Source organism: Podarcis melisellensis (assembly GCF_964234715.1).
Source record: "Podarcis melisellensis genome assembly, chromosome: 10".
Classification (NCBI taxonomy): domain Eukaryota; kingdom Metazoa; phylum Chordata; class Lepidosauria; order Squamata; family Lacertidae; genus Podarcis; species Podarcis melisellensis.
This window is the reverse complement of record NC_138542.1, coordinates 44,232,600-44,257,553: the sequence shown is the minus strand read 5'-3', so window position 1 is coordinate 44,257,553 and position 24,954 is coordinate 44,232,600. Positions and strand designations below refer to the sequence as shown.

At 40.2% G+C, this 24,954-nt stretch overlaps 1 protein-coding gene across 6 annotated transcripts in view; it reads right to left on the bottom strand.

Annotated features, from left to right (window-relative positions):
- Positions 1-21,790, bottom strand: part of ATF7IP (activating transcription factor 7 interacting protein) — a 69,742-nt gene extending 47,952 nt beyond the window's left edge. Inside the window, exon 1 of one of the 6 annotated variants that reach the window (XM_081928554.1) lies at positions 17,934-21,790. Coding sequence is in view for 3 of the 6 variants with exons in the window: in XM_081928551.1 (XP_081784677.1) it covers positions 10,817-10,863 (47 nt within the window). In the remaining 3 variants the exon portion in view is untranslated. Of the gene's footprint in view, positions 1-4,809; positions 5,141-10,816; positions 10,902-13,422; positions 13,532-17,448; positions 17,598-17,933 lie in introns of those variants that run through there. The other 5 variants (XM_081928555.1, XM_081928553.1, XM_081928558.1 and 2 more) reach the window with 5 other exon arrangements.
- Positions 21,791-24,954: the final 3,164 nt, after the last annotated feature.

Below are 24,954 nucleotides of genomic sequence, written 5' to 3'. Positions count from 1 at the left end.
CTTGCCACCATCGTTAGCACCAAACTAATAACTTTTTGTTCACCCAGGAATTGGTAATTAAGTTGCCTCTGACTGCTCATCTTTTAGTTAGATGGATACGACTTGTGCGTATTAATATATTGCTGGGTAAACACATTTTATACATTTTTGCACTGTTCATTGTTTTACATTTTACGGATTTTACATTGCTTTTATTTATTGTATTTTATCTTATTAAATTGCTTTGAGACTTGCCTTCTGTATAAAGTGACTGACAAATGTAATAAAGTAATTCTGTATAGTCGTAGTAGTAGTAGTAGTAGTAGCAGCAGCAGCAGCAGCAGCAGCAGCAGCAGCAATAGTATTATTTATACCCCACCCATCTGGCTGGGTTTCCTGAGCCCTTCTTGGTGTTGAATCTTCGGCTGGGGCATTTTTTTAAGAGGCAGCTGTTGTTGATGGTGGTTTTTTGGTATCTTTATTTTGGATCTTATTATTTACATAGAAATCGTTTAATTTGGTTGAGTACTTTTTGATGTTATGTTTGTAGTTATGTAGTTTTTTATATATTGCAAGATGACTTGAGTGTGGCTTTAACTTTGGAAAGGTGGCCTACAAATAAAACGATTGACTGAATTTACCAGTAAATAATGGAATTTGGTCATTAGAAATAGTTTTCATTATTTCTCAAAGGATTTCTAAAATGTTTATCAACTTTCTCACATTTAATTTATTATGCAATTTTGTTCATTTAAATAATGATAAGCTTATTGCCTAGCATAATTTTATAGCTCTGGTAAATGTTGTCATTCATAATTGGCCCAGCTTTCAAGTCTCTCTCTTCTGGATTTTACCTGATGCCCACCATATGGAATACTGTCCTGAATAGTTCTAGGCAGAACTCACTGTGAAATGCCTGAAGAAAGGCTTTGTAAATTTCTGTGGCTTTGCTTACTAATCCAATTTTAGATAAGCAATGAAGAAAGACATCGGTCCAAGTAGACACTTATATTACTAGTTTTCTTGCTATTTTGTCCATTTCTTCCTTTCAATACTTTAGTTTAATAATACTTTCTAATAATATATTCTGTCTGAAAAGTATCTGCATTTCAGCCATGTTTTATCAAATATTTTTCTTGAGAAAGACTTCATGCCAGACTAGCAAGGAACCAGAAACTAATTGGAAAATACAACAGGCATTAAGCAGCAATCTGTAATGGCAGTATCACTTGAACACTTAAAATGCTCAGAACTTTCCAGAAACAAAGGGTGGTAACAACTAGGCAAACCTTTGTCTATGAAATGAAAAGCAAAGAGGTCCACCCTCAGTTTACACTTTAAGAATCCAAATTTGCACAATAAACACAACACATGATCTATAATTTTCCTCTGGCTCATTGTTTTTTCTAGAAAAGCATCAAAACAATGTACTTGATGGAGGGCCATTGATTCAATTTTACGAGATGAGTGTATATTTGATTTTGATTGTATTGATGCCATTAAAATATGTAAATGTATTTTAAAGTTCTTAAAATGATGTTTATTTTAAAAGGGACACATAATATAACCCTTTAAAAACAAATCATGTTTTATTCAACCTAGTTTTAAAAGAGTAATCCAATAATGATTTTTTGGAACCCAGGAGTCATATAACATAATTTTGGCAGTACTATTTTTAGTGTTAATGAAATGATCAGTTTGGAGACAAAACTGAATTAAATTTATTTGCTTTAATTTCCAGCAGAATTTTACTCCTCAGATTCTACCAGGGAGAGGAGAATGAATATTATGAAGCAATAAATGAAAAACCTATGTGGATTTTGCAAGATCAGTCTACCATGCAGTTTCTTGCCAGCACCTTCTTGAATAATCTATATAGATTTTGATCAAGTCTATAACTATTAAGATGGTAACTATTATGTTTGTTTGTGAATATCAGACCAATCAAAATACTTAAGCAGTTCCAAGAGCAAACACAGCTTTTGAAAGTCAACACCATCTCATTAAGGGATCATGACAGCGGAAATGGTATTCATTCTGCATAAAGGGCAAATCATCTTGCAGTGCTGATGCTGACAATATTTTTAAATCTCAGGAAATATGGGACATAATGCAACCCCCAAAATCAGACTTTTACAAACACTCTCAACAGGCTGTATTTAACCTGAAGACAAACTAATATTTCAAATAAAAACATTTCATGACTGTCACTTTAAGTGTCTCTTTATAAAGTCAGTTAAGTACTAGAGACACAAACAGTCATCAATCTGTACTGTACATCATAAATATAGAATAAATTGTTTCAGTATCTGCGCTCTCCTTAACACTGTAATTGTTATGCTGGTCTTCCCTGAAAGTGTATATTTATGACATAAAACTCTTGAAAATAATGTGCAAGCGAGAAGATTTTGAGAAGCCAATGGCCCTGCAGTCAATATATTTGGGGATGATTTAATCTGATCTGATTATATTTCTATACTGTACCCCTTTTCATTCAAATGAATTCCAAAGCGGCTTACAAACAATAAATAATAATAATATGATAGAACATCACAAATGTGGCATAAATATATAGAATATGAATAAGATAACTACATTAGAGAGATTTAGGCAAAGTGGTGCCTAAGCTAATTATTTTACACCCATTATAAAGTTAAGTGCAGTTGAATCCTATTAATTCAAATGGTAGAGTCATGCTGAAATCAACAGCGATCAAAACACTTGGCCTCAGCTGCATCTCACACAAAAATATGAAACATACCTGAAATTTACTTATCCCACAGAGTAATAATTGACTCCAATTAGGCATGGGGAACCTCTAGCCTGTGGGCCACATTAATTACTAAGCTAGTATTTCTTGAATATAATTAAAATAGCCTACCAATGCATAAGACAGCAAATGGAAACTCTAGGAACTTTTTTTTATCGTACCTATGCATTGTCCTCAGTCAACTGGCACAGTACTGAGAGTCAACAGGAAAAAACAGTGGCATAAAGATACAGCCAAGCAAAACCATTTTGGTCTGCTCCCTGATAATTATTCTCCTTGTTTCCACTAGCTGAGATATTACAAAAAGTTCCAGATTTAACAGCTAACAAATAAATCTAGCTAATTTTACAAGAGACCTTCCAACATATAATTTTAATTGTTTGCAATATTTAACAAAGAAATTCAACTGGCAGACAGGTAAAGTATGAACACTAAACTTAATGAATAAATACTGAAAATTGGTTCTACATAAAAGGTACCACGGTAAACAAAACCACATTCCATTCAACGTACTTAAAACAATTTACGTAAACTTTAGTGAAATCTAAAAGAATTTGTTTTCAGTAGTATTTTTACTGTTTCAGTTTCATTACAATTATCAAATTTGCCACAAGAGAGCCGCCCAGAGTGGCTGGGGAAACCCAGCCAAATGGGCGTGGTATAAATAATAAATTATTTTTATTTAATGTATTATTAATTATTATTAATTATTATTATTATGTCAAATATGGGTCCAACTCACATATCGCATTCTCATATCCGTATGAGAATGCAATATGCCCATTTTGCAGTTACAAAGGACACGCATTTAGTTCAGGGTGAAACTGCCCACTATATCACTTGAGATCCATAATTCTACAAATTAATTCTCAGTGTAAGAAATGATACCTACTGAGAACGAAGGATCATCAATTTTGATAGGATAAGTAGAGAAGATATGGTTTGTTTCCCCTGAACCTCTGAGGTGGCAAGGAACGCAAACCCATCGGCTCCTCCCCAGAATGGTCATAAGAAAGAAAAAGGGAAGACACTGCCCCCCACCATGGTGCTTCTGTCAGCAGAGTCAAGACCGTGAGCAAGTTTCCCCCATTACTCCAACCATTAAGAATTAGGTCCACTGAGATCTGAATTGTTTCCAAATTACAAAACAGTGTGACCATGTTGGGAACTCCGTTTTAGAAAGATACCTGACATTTTCCCTATTAATTGTGGTGTACCGCTTAAAAAATTAAGAAGTCTATGTAATGTTAAACTGTTCTTATGTAGACTTCACTTATGGAGGACATAATGCGCAACATTATGGGTCCTGAGTTCAGGAGCAATATTCAGCTTCTGCCCCTAAAGCCCATGTTTTGGAAAATAGTCTTCAAGCTGGAAATCTAAATGCTACCTTTGCAAGCATGTGCTGTTACTTACCTCATTCTCTGGGCCAGTGAAAATCTTCACGGTACACTTAATATATTTAAATAAAAATATATGCCATAGTTTTTGTGTTTTAAATTATCTCATATCTAAAATGGAACAGCATCAAGGTCTAAAACTTAAATTTTATTTCTATTATTTCTTGCAATACAGTAAATTCTAAAATTATTATTTCTGACAACACCACACTGGATAAATGCATAAAGTAGTTAAGTAATTATTTAGAAATATAATGGGGTTCTATATTCTTCCAAAATTACAATAATCTAAGTATCTCAAGAATTTAAGATTAAAAAAATAATGCTGGTGGCTGCGCTACTGCTTCATCCTTTATACAAAGTTGAATACAAAGCTAGCAAAGATCCACTATTTTCTTTTTCTTAATAAAATCAGCTGATTCTGACTTCTCAAAATGGTGGCGACACCAAATTACAGCCCTTTTTAAGAACAGTGACCTTTGACCCCAGCAAGCACTTCCACAGTCCTTGTGAAACACACGTGTAAAACTTACCTTCACCAACAGCTGAAAACTTAAAAAATACCCACTTTGCCAATAATTGGGGTTTTTGGTCTCACACTTCTATACACACACACCCTGAACTATTTATAGAAAAGCAAAATCCAGAATTGTTTCTTACCTCAGAATCTGTAACATGTGACTTCACCAGATATGCTCATTAGCATACAGGCAGGCTAAACAGCTCCAGAGAACATTTCGTCAGCCATTTTGAGACTGCACTGTTTCAGCTACACTGAAAGTGCGACTAAGATGGCTGCACTGTGTGCATTCAACAGCAGCCAGTAACAACGCAGCAGTGTGTAAAGCACTTATCACAAAGCACCTCCCTCCTTACACAGTAGTACACACACACACACAGTGGCTATTAGTGCACATGCTGCAGAGACGCTGCAGTATCTTGGAGCACAAGTGCTACAAACAGAAAAAACTCACAAGGCACAAAGAGTGCCTCTCTGAACCAGTCGGTAGATCAGGATATAACACTCCAATCCTGATCTGAATCCAAGCAGCTGCAAGTCCATGTCACATATTATTGACAACAGGAATGAAGCCAAATATTACTGGCAGGCAGGGAATGCTGCTCAGGAGCCAGATTTCAGTTCTCTCTTTTCTTAAGGCATTAGAAACCCTACTCAAATCATCCACACTATAAACATTACGGAAGCATTTTTCAAAAGTTGTGCAGGGGAATAGGTAATTAGGTTTTTTCAAACACCAATGAACTCAATTCCTTCCTTAAATATGTTCTGGTTTGAAGACCTACAATAGACTTCTGTCTAACATAGGATAGTATGCAGAGATGCAAAATTGCTTTAACAGAAGCAAAAATGCAAGACAGATTAAGTATTTGCAGTAACATTTGTCCTTTCAGCCACAAAGGACAGAATACACATAGAATAGAGGAGAGATTAAATATACCTCATGTCATAATAGTAGAATCATAATTTGTAGGCTTGTTGTTCACTCTAGTTATTTCAGCATGATTTCAGTGACCAAGTATAATATAGTTTTCCTTTCTTTTTGCATGTATAATATTTTTATTGTGCATTTTCCTATTCTATGTATGAAGGGTTAATCATACTTATCATATTCCATGATTATGAACATCAGAATAATGTAGATAGTGTTTTATAGTGTTGCACCTCACATACATCATTGTAGAAATTCTTGCTATCATCCCTGTTTGAACATGATAGTAGTGGCATAGCATGTTTGTGGTTGTGGTTAACATTTGAACTAGAGACTTCCTGGCTGCCAACTCACATTCGTTATTACTAGGCTACACCACCTCTCAAATACAGCAATCAAATTACAGATTATATCTGTCTTCACTAACTGAAATATAAAAGTTATAAACTACACTTTCCAGGACTTGTATGGTGCAAAAACATGGGTCCTTGTTGTTTTTAGAGAGGCTAACTGAAAGAATCATTGATTGTTCAAATCATTGTTCTACAGGTACGTTCTGTGATTTGCTGACAATTTGCTTGGCATCCTATATAAAATTCATGAACGTCAATGAGATCATCTGATCCTGACTTCAAGCAGATTCAAGCATCTATTGTAATGTGGAACGTTTTGCTGACTGTACCACTTCAGATTCTACCAGGGGGAGGAGCATATCTGAATGCTTTCCCGTTTTTCTTTTAACCCCCTCCCAAACTTTATTTCCATGGACAGGGAGGTTTTCTTTATTGAAAGAAACAGCAAACATTGAGTCAGAGGCTTTGCCCAAATTTGTTCATGAGCTTATAATGGTGAAAGTCACAGATAGCTATTACACCAGATTCCCAAGTTCTTTGCACAAACAGTTTTATAGGAAGGGAGAAAAGGGTGGGGGGGACTTCAATACAGTGGTACCTCGGGTTAAGTACTTAATGCGTTCCGGAGGTCCGTTCTTAACCTGAAACTGTTCTTAACCTGAAGCACCACTTTAGCTAATGGGGCCTCCTGCTGCTGCCGCACCACCGGAGCACAATTTCTGTTCTCATCCTGAAGCAAAGTTCTTAACCCGAGGTACTATTTCTGGGTTAGCGGAGTCTGTAACCTGAAGCGTATGTAACCTGAAGCGTATGTAACCTGAAGCGTATGTAACCCAAGGTACCACTGTACCTGGTTATATATATGTTTGTGAGAATACAGTGATGATGCACCCTGCTTGCTTGCACATCACCAAAACATGGAACAGGCACTCACGTGATGAGCATGCACTGCAGACCTGTAATGTAAAAGGTAATTCTAAAGCAGTCTGCAGACAATCCAAGTGGTTAAATGTAACCCTACAAAAGAGTTATTCAAAGGCTCTACGGGATTGCGACACATTGTCCCCTCAGTACAAAATGCAAGCATAGGGCAATGAAGTAAAGAAACATGTTCAGCAATTTATACTTTTTAATTACTTGCTACTAGCAACGTGCTTTTGAGCCCTAAGGTACTATCTTCAAAGATATATCTGTAATTAAGTTTTGAATTCACTTTGTTTTTACTAAAACACCATTCAACTTCATATCACATCCATTATAAATATCTGAATTATTACTCACTTAATTTTGCTATTTTAAAATGTTTACAAATTTTATGTTAAAAGTATGCCAAGTGATTTTAAATTACAAAATCTGAATAATAATGAAAGATATGATATGAAGCTGAACACTCTGAAAATCAAAACTGGTAAGTTTTTTCTTTTAACAAAAATCTGGTTTCAACATTTAAGGGGATTTATTATCTCTGGTCTTACTCTACTACTTCTAGACCAGGCTTCCTCTAACTCTGCCCGCCAGATGTTTTTGGCCTACAACTCCCATGATCCCTAGCTAGCAGGACCAGTGATCAGGGATGATGGGAATTGTAGTCCCAAAAAACATCTGGAGGGCCAAGTTCGAGGAAGTTCTAGACTGTAGTGTCAGTTACTACAGACCAAACCTTGGCTCAAAACATGTGGAGAAAAATGTGGTAAAAAGCGACACACACAACTCACTTTGCAACATGTAAACATGTTCAAAAGATACCCTCTCCGGGAATTCAGACTGTTACTGTGCCAGGTGTTTCTCCAAACAAGATTCGAAGCAGCTAGCATTACAACACAAGCTTGTTCGGAGCACTATGATCTGAATGTAATGAAAAATTCAATTCGAGGGTGTGGTGATGGAGTTTTTAAAACGTGCCAAACATAAATGCTGTATGTTTATCTTAAATCTTGTTTTTTGAACATGGCAACTGCTGACTCAGAGCTACTTCAGCCTTCCTCAATGAAAGAATTTTTATAAGCCACACAAACTGGCTACCCCATCACAAAATGCAAGATTGTTAACCTGAAACAAGCTACCATGGACACCCTGCAAATGCAGCTCAAACGGCTTTCTACTACGCAACCAAACTTTGAAAGTTGGGGGAAAGAGTTCAGGCCAATCTAGAAATAACAAAGATGTGTGGCCTTGTTTCCCCTTGAGCTCTACAACTTTCAATACCAATTCAATTCAATTTTCCTGAATTGATTATGTGGTATGGAAATGAGAGGCCTTGTATTTGGTGGTCCTACTTCTACTTTACTTCCAGGAACACTGGGTGATTATACTTGTCTCATGGCAATTATACTGTTAGGGTTCCACCTTGTCCCCAAAATGACTGAAGATCTTATAAAGCAGTCAGTAGAAGATTTAGGCCAAGGAGTCATCAACACAAAGACAATATCCAGCTCTACTTCTCTGCAACTTCCAAGTCAGCCTAGATATGACTACCATTTCACTACTTAATTTTCTGAAAATTTGAGTGCTCGGGAAAAAACAGTATAACAAAGAAGATTAAAAGGGTACATTTTTTACCAGCTGAGTAGCCAGTATAGCTTCCAAATGTGTATAGCCTTCATGTAACCAAACCAAAACTTTTTCAGATTTGTAAATATCTTAATACTAGATACAAACTGGTTTGGATCTAGACTTAGTAATGCATGACTATGCCTGGATTCAACTCCATTTTTCAGAGTTTATGAACATGTCTGATTTCATTTAACGTGAATGGGTTTAAACATTAAATAACAATGAATTACAAGTCTTTAATGAGTCTCAGTCGTAAACTAATCATTTGTGAATATGTGAAACAAAATAGAATACAATAAACACAATTTGAATCTTTTTATAGTTCTTTTTAGGCAACTTAAAAGCTTGCATTTGTCTTCCATAGTTTTTTTAAGTATTTCTTTTTTCTCAGAGAAAAACAAAGGAAGAACCACTTCAAAAATTCTCAAGTTTGTATTAGTTTTCGTAGGACATCCACAGATACATATGATATAGCAACAATGCAATGTGCATGGTAAGATCTGAGAAATATCCCTTCAGGGTACATTGCAGGAAAATCATTAAAAGGAAAATGGGTCAAACAAATGCTAATTAACTCAATAAAATTATTATAATCAGGCCCAGCATTTCAAGCTTGGAATCCTGGTCTTTCACAGAGCCAAGTGCAGTGCCACATTGTCAGATTCATTGAAAACCCTAATGAAACATGCATAATGCCATTTTTTCCCCTCGAAAATTTCCCAGTGTCTTTACATAGTGACCCAAACCAAATCATACACACCATGCTAATAACAATAGCTGAAAATTGTTAAACAAAAATATTTGATGGGGAGGGGGCTGGAAACAGAGCACATTAGCTTGGCTTGTATACTGCTTTTTTAAAATCAAAGTTTTATTCAAAATTATTTTTATTTGAACACTTGACATGCATACATTTCCCTTGTTTACATTGGGAGAGCGGATGATGGTGCTTATTCACACTAATTTTAGCACACCCAAAGAGGAGTGTATTTCCTTTCAGTAGTATAGTAATCTGGAAAAAGATAATATATTTGAAACAACTAAGTTTAACTAGTATTGGATCAATTTATGAGGTTACTAATTAACTTTATGAAGCAATGAATTTTCTGAAATACCAAATTTATATGAAAAACTACAATAGAGGAAAATTGCCCAGAATATGGGGGGAGGGGAGCTATCACGCGTCACTGACTATCAGAGCCTGCTGATCTTAGATTATAGTAAGAGGTCCCAAATAAATAATATACAGTGGTACCTCAGGTGTCGAAAGTAATCTGTTCCAGAAAACTGTTTGACTTCTGAAACATTCGACAACCAAGGGACAAAGGGCTGTCGGCAATTCCCATTGAGAAAATTGAAAGACGCCACGTAAGCCATTTGACTTCCAAGGCACATCCAAATACACATTAAGATCATAGGAAATTGCCTCATACCACTGGTCCATCCATCTCAGTATTATCTAGACTGACTACCCATCATCCAGGGATGGAGTATTTTGTATGCCTGCTAGGAAATAAATCTGGGGTCTTCTGCATGTGGCACTATGGCTGATCTGTGGCTCTTCTTTTATGATTTTGTCAAATAAAAAACAAGAACAATCATAAATGGGTCACTCAAAACTTTGTTGAGGAAAGGTATACAGGATGCATGTTTCAAGGCCAAGGCTATATCCAGTTGGATCCAGATACACTTGTTGACGATTACAGGATTTTCTTGGAATATTTGTATCCTACCTCTCAATTTCAAATTGTAGATGATTTGTCATACAAGAACTAGAAACTGGATTTGTCATAGAGATAAATGTTACTTCATTGTCCTGGCTAAACAAATCCCAGGTGCCTGGTTGTCCAGGCTATGTGTTATGATACTAATGCTTAAGATATTAAGCAATTGACACATGAAGCAGTTTCCTGAACAATGCCTTTGAGTTCCTTAAAAACAAAACAAAACAAAAAAAACCTTCATACTAAAAAAAATCTAAGAACCTGTTCTTTTTCTAGCATTCTCCTATTTAATATTCACTACTGAAATAACATTTTTGAAAAATTCTTACTATTAATACATTTGCTTACTACGCAAACTTACTAATTTAGTTATTACATTTATACCCTGTTTTTTCCCAAGGAGCTCAAGGTACCATACATGGTACTTCATCTCCCTATTTTATCCTAACAAGTATGTGAGGTAGGTTAGGCCAAGACACAGGTACTGGTCCAAAGTTACTCAGAGACCCTCAATTGAAGAGCTGCTGGAAAAGGAAACTTTAAAGAAAAGTCCATATAACTACCTAACTAAAACTGGGTACATTACCTGATGGAACTGCTCAGACATTTAAAAGGATAAAACGAATTGATCATCCTTCCCCACCGATGCAATCAATGATAGCGGAGGAACTGTCTTCAGACTAAGAGGATCAAAGTAAAACCCTGATTAGAAACATGAAGGCCTCCTTGATCAGTTGCTGTTGTCATTATTATTATTATTAATTTGTTAAGATTTATATACCAGCCTTCATTAAAAGATCTCAGGGCAGTTCACAAGATAAAACTACAATATAAAAACACTAGTTAAAACAACAAAACAATTGCACCCTCTCCCACAAATACATTGAAAAGGCTGTAGAATATTAATCAGCCAAAGGTCTGGTTAAAGAGGAAAGGTTTTGCCTGGCACATAAAGATATATAATGAAGGCACCAGTCAAACCTCCCCGGGGAGAGCATTTCACCAATGGGGAGCTGCCACAGCGCAATGGCACTATTTCCCCTGGCGCCGTTGGGCCCACCCTTATTGAAATGTAGTGTACCCACCTCACAGAACACCAATTTCATGAATTCTTACAAACTACCCCAGATTATCTTGTGGGGGACTTGTGTGAGGGAAAACTTAATAATTTGGAGTCTCAGGCAGGATTTGATCAAATAAACAATAAAGATGTCATTAAACAAAGGAAGTTTATGACACAAGTGGGTCAAACATAGGATACTTCAGATTATAATGTTATTTCAGCTCTTTCTGTTGTTGCACAGCTGTTGCCGCTTAATTCATTGGTTCTTAAACAAGGGGGTACTTCCTGTCAGTTACACACCCCTACTCCTGAGGTACTCCAAGAAACAGACTCAAGGGATCACCACACCCCTCTTAACTGGTTTGAGAGTTTTCTCTTTCTAGAAGAATCTCTCCCTTCCTGACTGGAATGAGTCCTAAATAGACTGTATTCTCACAGCTTCTCCTGGCTCAGGCTCAGCATCCCAGTTAATTCCTGGTCTAATTACTCCTACAAGACGCCACACACTGTCCTTCTCAGAGACTTCTTTCTCTAGATTTTGATATATTCCTGAGAGTGGATGTTTCTACCCAGAACCAACTCTCTCTCCTCTCACTCCCTATCTCCCTACCTACCAACTGTCTCTCCAAAACCTCCCCTTTTCAACTCCCTCTCCTGGAACTCCAGCCAGTCATAAGCTGCCATTCATTTAACCATTTACTGGCAGGGAAAAAGAAAACACTTGTTGACCCAACCTGCCCAGCAAAAACAAACTTTTCTGTCACAGGAGCCACTGCAGAAAAGGCCTGTTTTCACGTTGCCACCCTCCAGACCTCTCATGGAGGAACATGAAGAAGGGCCTCAGATAATGAACACAAAAGCCTGGTTTGGTTTATATGGGGAGGAGTTCCTTGAAGTACTGCGGTCCTGAGCAGCTAGTAGAATGCAATACACAACACCAACCAAAAAGAGTCCAAGTAGAAGGAGCCTGAATATAACATCACTAGCAGTGTTACCTGAAGATTTGTAAGATGAAATTACTACCTATTCTGGATAAGTAATGTAATAACTTAGGTAATGATACAACAAGAATGGGAAAGGAAGTGAAATGCAAAGATACAAAATTTAAGTTTGTAAACCATTAGGCGGGAGTGAGGGGACGTTGTTAGGCACAGTTGAGCCAAAGAGATTTAATAAGAGGATACGATGTTACGCAATGTGATTATATGTAAAACTAATACAGTGGTGCCCCACAAGAAGAACGCCTCGCAAGGCAGAAAACCCGCTAGACGAAAGGGTTTTCCGTTTTGGAGGCACTTCGCAAAACAAATTTCCCTATGGGCTTGCTTCGCAAGACAAAAATGTCTTGCGAGTTCCTGTGGGTTCCCCCCCCTTTCCCCCCTTTTTCTAAGCAGCTAAGCTGCTTATCAGCTGATCCGCTAAGCTGTCAATGGGCTTGCTTCGCAAGACAAAAAAACCGCTATACGAAGAGCCTCATGGAACGGATTAATTTCGTCTTGCGGGGCACCACTGTAAAATATATTATATCTAAAAAGAAAGAATCTGAATATAAACATCAAAACGGTGATAATCTAGAGAGTGGAAAAAAGATTCTGCATTATATTCATGATCTTCTCACAAAGAAGGAGAGACTCACAAAGGAGTTTAGAACAGGCAATCGACAGGCATGTTTTTGTTGGCATCCTTCTGTCTCAAGAGAGTGTGCCTCTGAGGGGTAAAGTCAAACTGCTGTGTTAGCAGAACCAAAGTGATCTCCCGGGGCACAAGCCTGGGCAGTGTGTGTGGGGGGGAGGTGTCTTCTAACACCCATGGGGGAACATAACCCCTGCACAAAACAAGGATTGCCTGTACATTAAATTATATAATCTCTTCACTGATGTCTATGAGCAACTCTATCTTCTGCTCCCAGAGTAATTTAAAACTAAATGACTTTGGATAGAAATGGCTTCTATCCAAACAATGAACTGATCTTTTCTACTCTTTATATGTTTTTGTCTTCCGGTTCCAGCCACACAATTCTACTCCACTGCCTGCCCCCCACAGTGTCTCAGTCTCCACAATCCATCCTATTGATTCATTAAAAGCTGGGGCAGGGTCGCCCCCCCACATTTGTTCCTGCTTGTACATACCTCAGCATTACCTCAAGTCTGGAAGTACGGCTGTCTTGTGTTTCAGTAGTACAATTTTGGTGACAAAAAGCACAAGAATAGGGACACTTGAATCCTCATTAGTATATAAATAACTAGATGACTACCCATCCATTCATCATAAATCAATGGTGTATTTTCTACTATGAAGTCATAATAAGGAAGCTGCATCTTGTATGAGATAATCAAATGAAAGGTGATTTGCAAATATTTAGGTATGATGAGCACTACATATGCAGTCTTCAGTACACTGCATATTTTGATTCAGGCCAGAATTTTTCTTTATTATACAATACATGGCTTTATGGTGATATAGCTTTATTAGTGACCCACTCTCCTCTCTTTAAAGCTGTAGAAGTTTTCACTTTTAACAACAAGTAGTTGCTTAATCACTGCAGTTTAATAAATTAATATTATAAATACCACAGCTCAATGCAAATTACCATTTAAGGATAGACTAGCAGGGGTTCACAAACATGTCCAGCCATGACAACTACTCTCCTTTGCCTCCTAGTTCTCAGCGAACTGAAGAGCACTTTGTGGAAGGGAAGCAACCACCTCTCATTTTATGCTGCAGATTGTGAAGGGGGCAAGGAACAGCAGGAATATCTTGCACTGCTCAGGAGAGACCCCATATTTTCCCTACCTCCTTCAGACCACCCCAAGTTCCCCTTTATAAGCCATGACAATTTCAGAAAGGGAATAGGGTTGGTGCAAACAAAATAATGGTGGACGTAAACCAAAATTTGTAGGCTTCTGAAGAAAATGTGTAAGAATTTGCCATTTAATGAACCACACATTATTAAGACAGTAGTATCTACGCTTTTTCCTTTATTAAAGTTTAGGAGTCAGAAATATAGACTATTAAAGTAACAGTACTATTTACTATTAAAGTAACAGTATGTGTTTTGTGTGTGTGTGTGTGTGTGCGTGCGCGCGTGTTCTAAAAAGAAAAAAGTTCAAATCCCATCAGTACTCTGGAATATCTAGATAAAGAGACACATTGGGAGTGATTCAGCTGAATAGCCACCTTAAATGGTCTGTGCTATTGTCAAGAAGGAAACACCCATTCTAACTTCACTCTGAAATGCAAAATATTTATTAGCTTTGGATACAATAGGAAGGAACCCCCCCCCATGTTAAAGGTGCCCCCCCCCCCGTCAAAGTTTGGCAAATTGGGAAGAGAAACTTGCATGCTACTCAGTGTTTTGTTTCAGCTTCAGGTCCACCAGTCTAAACTGATACTGATACTGATCCTGTAACCATTGTTCAATAAATCAAAGATGTATTCAAAATACAATAAAAAATAAAAAATAAAAAAAATTGTCCAGTAGCACCTTATAGACCAACTAAGTTTGTTCTAGTATAAGCTTTTGTGTGCATGTACACTTCTTCTGAAACACTGAAGCGGAAGTCACTCTTATATATTGTGGGAGGGTGGGGTGGGGTATTTCTCAGAAGGGTAGTAAGAGATGGGTGATTGGCTCAATGGGTATGGTAAACCTGTCAACGACTGTTAACAACTGTAATTAGTCTTACAAGAAAAAGCAAGGGATAGTATGCAGATGACAAAAAATAGCTTTAGCATGTGTAATGAGACAAGAATCCAATATATCTATTCACACCAGGTCTCTCCATAGTTTTCATTTTCGTAATAAGTTGTAATTCAGCAACTTCTCTTTCAAGTCTATTTCTGAAATTGCTTTGTAATAAGACAGAGTATGTCAGACCAACACCTACCTGAATCTAGAATCAAAATACAATATAGCGGATAAATCAGAACACAAAGCCATCTCTGTTCAGTCATGAAGTTTAGCAAGTTTGTCTACTCTCCTCACAAAGTGTAATCTACCTTACAGGATTGTTGTGAGGATTAAGTGGGAAACATCTTATGTATGTTGCTCTAAATCCCTTGGAGGAAGGGAAGAATAGAAAAGGGATGAACTAATTCTCTGTGAGATAGGCTAGCAGTTTTGCAACCGATATTTTCCCTTTAATTTCTATTATTTCTGCACTTTATATTATGTAGTCCAATCCAGATATATAAAGCATATATGCACTGTTCTTGAAGGATAAGTAAAACATAACACAAACTACCAAGTATAAGTCTTGTTTAGTGTGAAGGATTCACATTGCACATCACATACCCTACTGAGTTCATTTAACTAAAAACTTAATTGGTATATTTAGTGAAAAATAAACTTTAAACAGTTGGGTGATGAACAGACTTCCTTAAATAAAGCATATAGACAGAAACTTGAGGCACAGTATTTCCCTCTATTCCACCTCCCCACTTGGAAGCACAAAGGCCCCAGGCTCTTATACGGAAGTCAGAGGTATGTGTGCACTTCCCCCTTTCATTCCAACCCCCCTCCAAGAATCAAAGATGGCTTGATAGAGGTATGGAAGGCGCGCACACTTCCTATTTCCCCATAATAACTTGGTGCGCTTGCCCATGTTCCCAAGGAGGGACAGTAACAGAAGAGTATTCTTTTGTGCCCCATGGGGATCCCTTCACATGTGGGGAAACTACACTTGCGCATGTGAGGATTATGCTTACACCCTGAAGCTTAATGAAAGACAGCCATTTTGAGTTTAACAGCAGTGCATTTTGCACCACAAAAACTGTGTCCAGAATACAAGCTAGTTTTTTATGTATAGATATAGAAAAGCCACTCAAGACTATGAAAAGTATCAGAAGATGAGAACTGGAGTGCGGTGGGAAGACTTAGATTTGATAATTTACCATTTTAGCAATAAACTAATAAATAAAAACTCCATACACTTATTCAAATAAGTGGAATGGTCTCCCCCGGGAGGTTGTGGACTCTGCTTCCTTAGAGATTTTTAAGCAGAGACTGGATGTCAATCTGTTATGGATGCTTTAGCTGAGATTCCTGCGTTGCAAGGGGTTGGACTAGATGACCCTTGGGGTCCCTTCCAACTCTACAATTCTATGACTCCATGAAATACAGATTTTTATTTTCAGTTTCCTGCACCTTCAATCTTGCAATAACTGTATGAGGGTTCTTATTAGAAAAGTTCTAATTGGGCCATTCTGACATAATAAGCATTTATATAGTGCTTTTGAGTGTTCAACAAACTCAAAATTAATCTGTGATATAACCAGGCCAGACATTCTGCCATCATGTAATAAAAGTATGCTTATTTATGCAGATCTATTTAATATGAAAGTTAATACGGATAGATGTTGCTGTTATGTAATAACAAGGCTTTTCCTTCCGTTCTTCAGGTACCAACCATTATCTTCTCCCTATTTCTGTCAACATCATCAATAAGATATTTTTATTTTTACAAGAGCAGACTAAAGGCACACTCCCTAACGAACGTGCACACAACAGCCTACTGCTATGTTGAACCAACAAACAGTATCTCACTGTTGCTGTTTACAACTGATCTCCTGGATACACATGCATAAATGGGGGCAACAAATACATTCAGATTTTATTCTGTAGCCTATCCTGAGACAATAGAGATCCTCAAAGAACTACCCTCCTATTGGGCCATGACTTGCTTATTATATAGCCAGTCCCAGCAGCAAGCCTGTTCCAAAATTAAACTTGGCAGCTTGCAGTCAGAAGGCCAGAGTATTGTGCTATCATTATTTAATACTACACAAATGGTGCTGGCGGAGAGACAAGTGACAGACAATGACATTTTTATGGGACAATGACATTTTTAGAGCAGTGCTTGTTTTTACTTTATGTATTGGATTTAGATCACATTTTCCTCTAGCACTAAAAGTATTCTGGAACTTTCTAAATGAGGACATGAAAGTAACCAAGAAAAGTTGCCCAACCCAATTTTACTTCCTTCACCCACTTGAAATAAACATTTTAGTAAGCTAACAGAAATAAAAAAGGTCCTATGACAGCTGTCTGGTTAATCATAATGAAGCTGCAGCAACGGAATGAACTTTTAAATAAAGAAGACTACTTGCATTCAACCAACCAACATGCACAGAATACTGTAAGTTAAAACACTAACCGATTGCTCCGACTTCCAGCTTATTCGTCCTCGAGTGCTTAGAAGCAAAGCGAACGGCCGCTCGCTCAGAAGCCTCAGCTCCTCGTGGCGCCTCTCCACCCCACGAGAGCTACAGGCGAGGGCTTCGCGCGCGCTTACGCACTGCGCATGTCCGGGAGCAAGCACTTCCTGCCAGCAGGGAGGGCTCCTCCTCCTCCCGGCCAGACAGGCAGCGCGTGGGTGGGGAAAGAAGCAACCAGGAGCTGCCGCTGGGGGCAGCAGAGCGCCGCAGGGAGCCTCCAGAGCAGCCGAGATCCGTGAGAAGCAGGTTGGAGGAATCCGAGAGAAAAGAAGAAGCCTTCCCCTCGCGACAAAACGCAGCCTGAAGTGATTAGTCCAGTTGCTTTCTGGTAAAACTGCCGTTGGTTGCCGCCGTTTCCGACGCAAGCCCTGACTCGTCCCCAGCAGCCCCGCTCCCTCCCTGCCCTTCAGAGTCCGAGTGGTACCTGCGCGCGCGTCCTCCGCTGCCGCCGCCCGCGCTTTGGAGCTCTGCCCACGGTCGCTGCCGTCTGCCTCCGCTGCCGCCGCCGATTCAAAAAAACACAACCTACAGCATACGCTTGGCCGTTATGCAAATGAGCACCGATCTCTCCTCCCACTCCCTTTTGGCCACACCTCCTACCGGGAAGCGGGGGGCCGGATGCGCCGAGCTGCTTTTTTTTCCGCCGGCCAATCCGCATATTGGCCGTTTCAACAGTTATGCAAATGAATCACAATTATTTAGCATATTTTGCTCGTTGCTCCTCCCCCCCTAGGATTAAGGATATTATTGGTCAGCGCGACGAGCTGCTGATAAGGGATTTAAGGTGGAACGGCAGTGCTCGCTTGCTCCCAGTTAACTAGGGAGGACGGGGGTGGTGTTTCTGGGGTTATAAAGCGAACGGAAGTTAAGATGTTCTCCCTTTCTGGCTCAGCAGGCGCTGTTTGCTTGTAACTCTATATGTGTGAGAATAATGGTGTTCCTGGAGGGAAGCTCCACCTTTTAGTCGGAGATGAGTCACTAGTCCTCAGCGCCTCTTCCCAAGTGCAACTGCTAGATCAAAAAAATTAAGTAAAACAAGGGGCACTGCTGTTCTGTGCAAGCATAACATAAAAATGTTTGTTGTTAGGTACTGGTGTCCTAACAACACCAGTGTTGTGTTTCTAGCAGCCACTTTTTCCTTTTCCTTTTATCACAGTAGTTGGTGCCCTTGACACTAAATTGGCTATAAATACTGATACTGCAGCTAGGTGATGTATCCATTTATTTACTAAGACTACATCCATGTGTTTTATTTTATTTATTAAGTGTAACTTTTAAATTGTTTATCCATAATTACCTAGAGTTGCAAAAAAAAAAGAAGGTATACTAGGACATGAGTTTTAACTGCCTGTGTGAAGTTTATTGTTTTGATTTGTACACTGACTTTATTTACAGGAGTTCTTTATTTTTTTCTCTGTTGCAGAGCTCTCATTCCCCAGCATACGAAGTAGTTTTTAGTGCTAACAAGTCCAGTATTTCGTGAAGGAAGACAGCACAATATCTCACAAATTTTATGGGTCAGGGTTACATGAATGTCATGGGCACTCTGTGGATAGTTACTGTGTCATGACTTCTGACTTATGGTATTTTGTCAATATTTTTTATTTGTCCTGAGTTTATGAACTCTCCCATTCTATTTAGTGCCAGGAAAGGAGTGCTAATCTGGCAATATGGGGAGGGGGGGCTGATGCAACTCACAGCTGCTCAATTTTGTTCAATCCTGCTTTGGGGTGGGGGCACTAAATAAAACCATTGTTCCTCTACAAATCCTGTGTGCTTAGGGTTGCCATACGTCTGGATTTCACTGGACATATCCATAATACTGAAGTTTGCAGCAGTGTCTGGGCAGAAATTGGAGAAATGTCAGGGAAAATCTGGATGTATGGCAGCCCCTTTTGCTATTTTTCCATAAAAAAGCTCAACAACTTTTTTTCACTGTTTGAAATATGGCAATTCTATGTAGTAATGCTGTTGTAAACTGCTCTGAAAATCATGTCAGGGTGAATTCAGCACAGTTAAGAAATTGTGGGAGTACACAATACTGGGGGAAAGCATTTTTGGTGCACAGTGGTTGATCATGTGGGAAATAGTTGAGAATCATAATTCCTGCCAGGTTCAGTATTGGATCAGCACTCCCAGCTGGCCTGCCCTATTGTGTGCAAACACATGAATTCCTCTTGAGAACAATGATTTCTTTTCTAAGCCATTACATGTTGACTTTTATCAGGGATTGGAGTATATACTGCATTAGAAATGGCCACCATTTGGAACACTGCAGGCGTAACAAAAGGAATGTTTGCTTACTTCTGCTTCTGCAGTCTTTACTTCATATTTCAGAATAGAAGTCTCAAGTCAATTCTCAAATTCAGTAGGAAAAAGGAGAAGAGAGTACTAAAGCTCCAGTCAGGCACTCCCTTCCTGGCCCATGTGACGGAATGAATTCTGGATTGGTTTTAAATATGTAATAATTGGTTGTGTTGTGGCTGTTGAATTTGTTCCATGTTTTAAATAATGTATCCAGTGCTTTTTTTCTAGAAAAATAGGTGCCGGTATTTAGCATGAAGCTGTTATGGTAAGTGCCACACTTTTAACAACAAAAAAAGAGTGGTGCCGGTACTGCATACCCTTAAGTACCCCCTGACAGCTCAGGACCACAATACCTCAAGAACTGCCTCTCTCCATATGAACTGACCTGGATCCTGCAATCATCATATGAGGTCCTTCTTTGTCTGCCTCCTCTGCAAGAGATCAGGAGGATGGCAACACAAGAATGGGCATTTTCTGCAGTCTCTCTCCGATTATGAAATGCTCTCCCCAGCAAGACTCACCTGGTGCCGTCATTGCATATCTTTAGATGCCAGACAAAACATTTCTGTTCTTCCAGGCCTTTGGCTAATTAAACCATCTATGGCCTTTTAAACTGTGGTGGGAGATATTGTTTTTGTTTGCTATTATTTTATGCATAGTTGTGTTTTTATATTGTAAACTGCCCTGTAATCCTCAAGAGAAGGCAATAGAGAAATTAAATAAATAAATGATAAGATACAACAGTGGTACACCCTACCAGCAGAGCTGTTCTGCCAGTGATAGTATGCTGGCAGAGTTGTGGGCAAAATGTAGATGCACAAGGAAGACACTTATATTGCTTCAATGTATGGCAACGTTTTCCCCTGAATGGGAAGGAAGGAAACAAAATGTAACTGCCTCCATGTCAGCAATCATCTTATTTCCATCTGCATCCTGAAGAATAGGATGCAATGTAACTCATCTCCCAGAGTGTACCATGAGCAGTATGTATAAGAACAAAAGAAGAATTCTGCTGGATCAGAAGAAAGGTCCATAGAGTCCAGTGTCCTGTTCTCACAAAAGCCAGTAGGGTGCTTATAAAAATGCCCACGTCCAAGAGCTAAACACAAAAGCCCCCCCCCATCTTGTGATTCACAGCAACTGGTATTCAGAGATATACTGCCTCTGACACTGAAATTTATGCTTCCAAATGAGCCCATGGTGGCAAATAAAAGAGCAAAACAATACAATTCATTAAAATTAAATTTAAGGGATTAAACATTTCATACCCTAAGCTAGTAATATCAAGGTTCCTTCTCAATATTAATAATAAAAGAGGCAGACATACTTCACCAGGGAGAGCATTCCACAAATTGAGGACTGGCACCAAGAATTCCTTACCTAGGTTAGCACAAACAGGTGGCACATAGCAACACCACTACCACCAATGGCCTCCTTTGCTGACCATAGGACCCAAGATGGTTGATAGTGGGGAAGGCATTCATTTAGTTACTTGGGTCACAAGCCATTTGGGGCTTTTTGCACTAGTGTTGACAACTTGAATTGGACCTGGAAGGCAGTGCAGCACTTCTTAATCTGATGACATATGATTCCATTAGGTTGTTCCTGCCACCAACCTAGCAGCTGCATTCTGCACTAGATGCAGCTTTGGAACTATCTTCAAACATAGAGTGTGCATTGTAGTAGTCAAGGCAAGTCACTAGAGAATGGACTACTGAGGCCAGTCTTCCTCAGGTAAGAGTTGCCATAGCTGATGAACCAGCCAAGCTGGGCATAAGTACTCCTCCACAGAAAACACTTGGGATTTAGTGACAGATTGGAACCCAATAGTACTTCTAGAATATGAACCTTTTTAAGGAGAGCATCCCCTCCCAGAAAAGGCTGAGAAATCCAATTCCTGGATTGTGCTCTCCTGATTCTCTCCCAATAAACATCATCACACGGGGTAACCACCACTCTTTTGGTACTAAAACAGCTTGAGACCACACTGAAATAGATGTAGAACAGCGTATGTAATAATAATAATAATAATAATAATAATAATTTATTATTTATACCCCGCCCATTTATACCCCGCCCACTCTGGGCGGCTTCCATAGAAACCAAAAAGACACTAAAATATCACATGTTAAAAACTTCCCTGAACAGGGCTGCCTTAAGATGTCTTCTGAATGTCAGGTAGTTGTTTATCGCTTTGACATCTGCTGGAAGGGCGTTCCACAGGGCAGGCGCCACTACAGAGAAGACCCTCTGCCTGGTTCCCTGTCGCAATGAGGGAACCGCCAGAAGGCCCTCGGCGCTGGACCTCAGCGTCCGGGCAGAACGATGGGGGTGGAGACGCTCCTTCATGTATACTGGACCGAGGCCGTTTAGGGCTTTAAAGGTCAGCACCAACACTTTGAATTGTGCTCGGAAACGTACTGGGAGCCAATGTAGGTCTTTCAAGACCGGTGTTATATGGTCTCGGTGGCCGCCCCCAGTCACCAGTCTAGCTGCCGCATTCTGGATTAGTTGTAGTTTCCAAGTCACCTTCAAAGGTAGCCCCACGTAGAGCGCATTGCAGTAGTCCAAGCGGGAGATAACCAGAGCATGCACCACTCTGGCAAGACAGTCCGCAGGCAGATAGGGTCTCAGCCTACGTACCAGATGGAGCTGCTAAACGGCTGCCCTGGACACAGATTTGACCTGTGCCTCCATGGACAGCTGTGAGTCCAAAATGACTCCCAGGCTGCGCACCTGGTCCTTCAGGGGCACAGTTACCCCATTCAGGACCAGGGAATCCTCCACACCTGCCCACCTCCTGTCCCCCAAAAACAGTACTTCTGTCTTGTCAGGATTCAACCTCAATCTGTTAGCCGCCATCCGTCCTCCAACCGCCTCCAGACACTCACATAGGACCTTCACTGGTTCTGATTTAAAAGAGAGGTAGAGCTGGGTATCATCCGCATACTGATGAACACCCAGCCCAAACCTCCTGATGATCTATCCTAGCGGCTGCATGTAAATGTTGAAAAGCATGGGGGAGAGGACAGAACCCTGAGGCACCCCACAAGTGAGAGCCCAGGGGTCTGAACACTCATCTCCCCCCCCACCACTTTCTGAACACGGCCCAGGAGGAAGGAGCGGAACCACTGTATGACAGTGCCCCCAGTTCCCAGCCCCTCAAGATGGTCCAGAAGGATGTTATGGTCGATGGTATCAAACGCCGCTGAGAGATCCAGCAGAACTAGGAAACAGCTCTCACCTTTGTCCCTAGCCCGCCGGAGATCATCAACCAATGCGACCAAGGCAGTTTCAGTCCCATGATGAGGCCTGAATCCCGACTGGAAGGGATCCAAATGGTCCGCTTCTTCCAGGCGTGCCTGGAGTTGTTCAGCAACCACTCGCTCAATCACCTTGCCCAAGAATGGAAGATTTGAGACTGGGCGATAGTTGGCCATCGTGGCCGCATCTAAAGATGGTTTTTTAAGAAGCGGTTTAATAACCACCTCTTTCAGTGGGTCTGGGAAGGCTCCCTCACGGAGGGAAGCATTCACCACCCCACGAAGCCCAGTCCTTCCCGGCTAGCTTTTATAAGCCAGGATGGGCAAGGATCAAGGAGAAGGTGGTTGGTTTCACTCGTCCAAGCAGCCTGTCCACATCCTCGGAGGTAACAGATTGGAATTGATCCCACTCAACTTGACTAGACAAAACTCTAGCACTCTCCCACCCCGGCCCTGCTCCCACGGTGGAGTCTACTTCTTCCCGAATCTGAGTGATTTTATCTGCAAAAAAACTTTACAAAATCATTGCAGGAGATCATGTAGCCCGTACTGGGCCCCGATGTTGCAGGTGGTTCCGCTAAATTGTGAACCACCTGAAAAAGTCTCCTGCTGCTGTTTTCGGCAGATGCAATAGAGGCGGTGAAGAAAGTCTTTTTCGCCGTCGCTATCGCCACTTGGTAGGCTCGACGTTGAGCTCTAACCTGTGTCCGGTCAGATTCGGAATGAGTTATCCGCCACCGGCACTCTAGCCATCTCAACGATTGTTTCATTGCCCTCAGATCCGTGGAAAACCACGGGGCTGTCTGGGCTCCATGCAATCGGAGAGGGCGCTTCGGAGCCAAACAGTCAATAGCCCTGGTTAACTCCACATTCCAGTGGGCCACCAGGGAATCAGCTGAAAGGCCATCAACATGGGATAAAGCATCCCTTACCACTCTCTGGAAACCATTTGGATCCATTAAGTGGCAGGGGCGGACCATCCGAATTGGTCCCACCTCCCTGCAGAGGGGATGGGTCGCAGAGAAGTCCAGTTGCACCAGGAAGTGATCTGACTATGGCGCTTCTTTCGTTCCGCTTTTACATAGTGTCAGATCACCAACATCCATAGAGGTAAACACCAGGTCCAAGGCATGTCCGCGGCTATGGGTTGGGCCAGACTTATTCAGGGACAGGCCCATGGAGGCCATGCTTTCCACAAAGTCCCGAGCGACCCCTTGTAAGGTCGTGTCGGCATGGATGTTAAAATCCCCTAGGATGACCAAACTAGGTGTCTCCAGGAGAACATCCGCCACGACCTGAAGCAGCTTGGGCAGGGAATCCTTGGTGCAGCGGGGAGGTCGGTACACCAAAAGGAATCCTGCACTGCCCCTATTGCCCAACTTCCAGAACATGCACTCGGAAAACTGGGTCTTCCCAGTAGGACGCCTGTATGGAACAGACCACCACATCCAACCACAAATGAACAGCCACACTCTAGGCCAATTCCAACCTCTCTCACCACCAAAGGAACACAAGTGAACAGCAGAGAACCCGCACAAGCAACACTGACACAAAACCCCACATATATTAAGTAAAATAGAAACATCACCACCAGACCCCACCCCCACTCATCTTTACCCCCTCCACCTCTTTCCCCCTATTCTTCCTAATGTCTCAACAAATGAAACTGATTTGTTTGGTTTTTTTTAAGTGTTACATGGAAAAAAATACAAGAGAGAGACATTGCACATACATTTGTAAATCAAGAAAATCTTTAATAAAAATATATTTTTAAAAAATCAGGTAACCTGTTTCTGCCTGTGTTATTCAGAATCAACATGTGCAAGCAAAACAACTTGCAAAATGGCTATGATCAGCTGGTAGTCTGAGACTAGG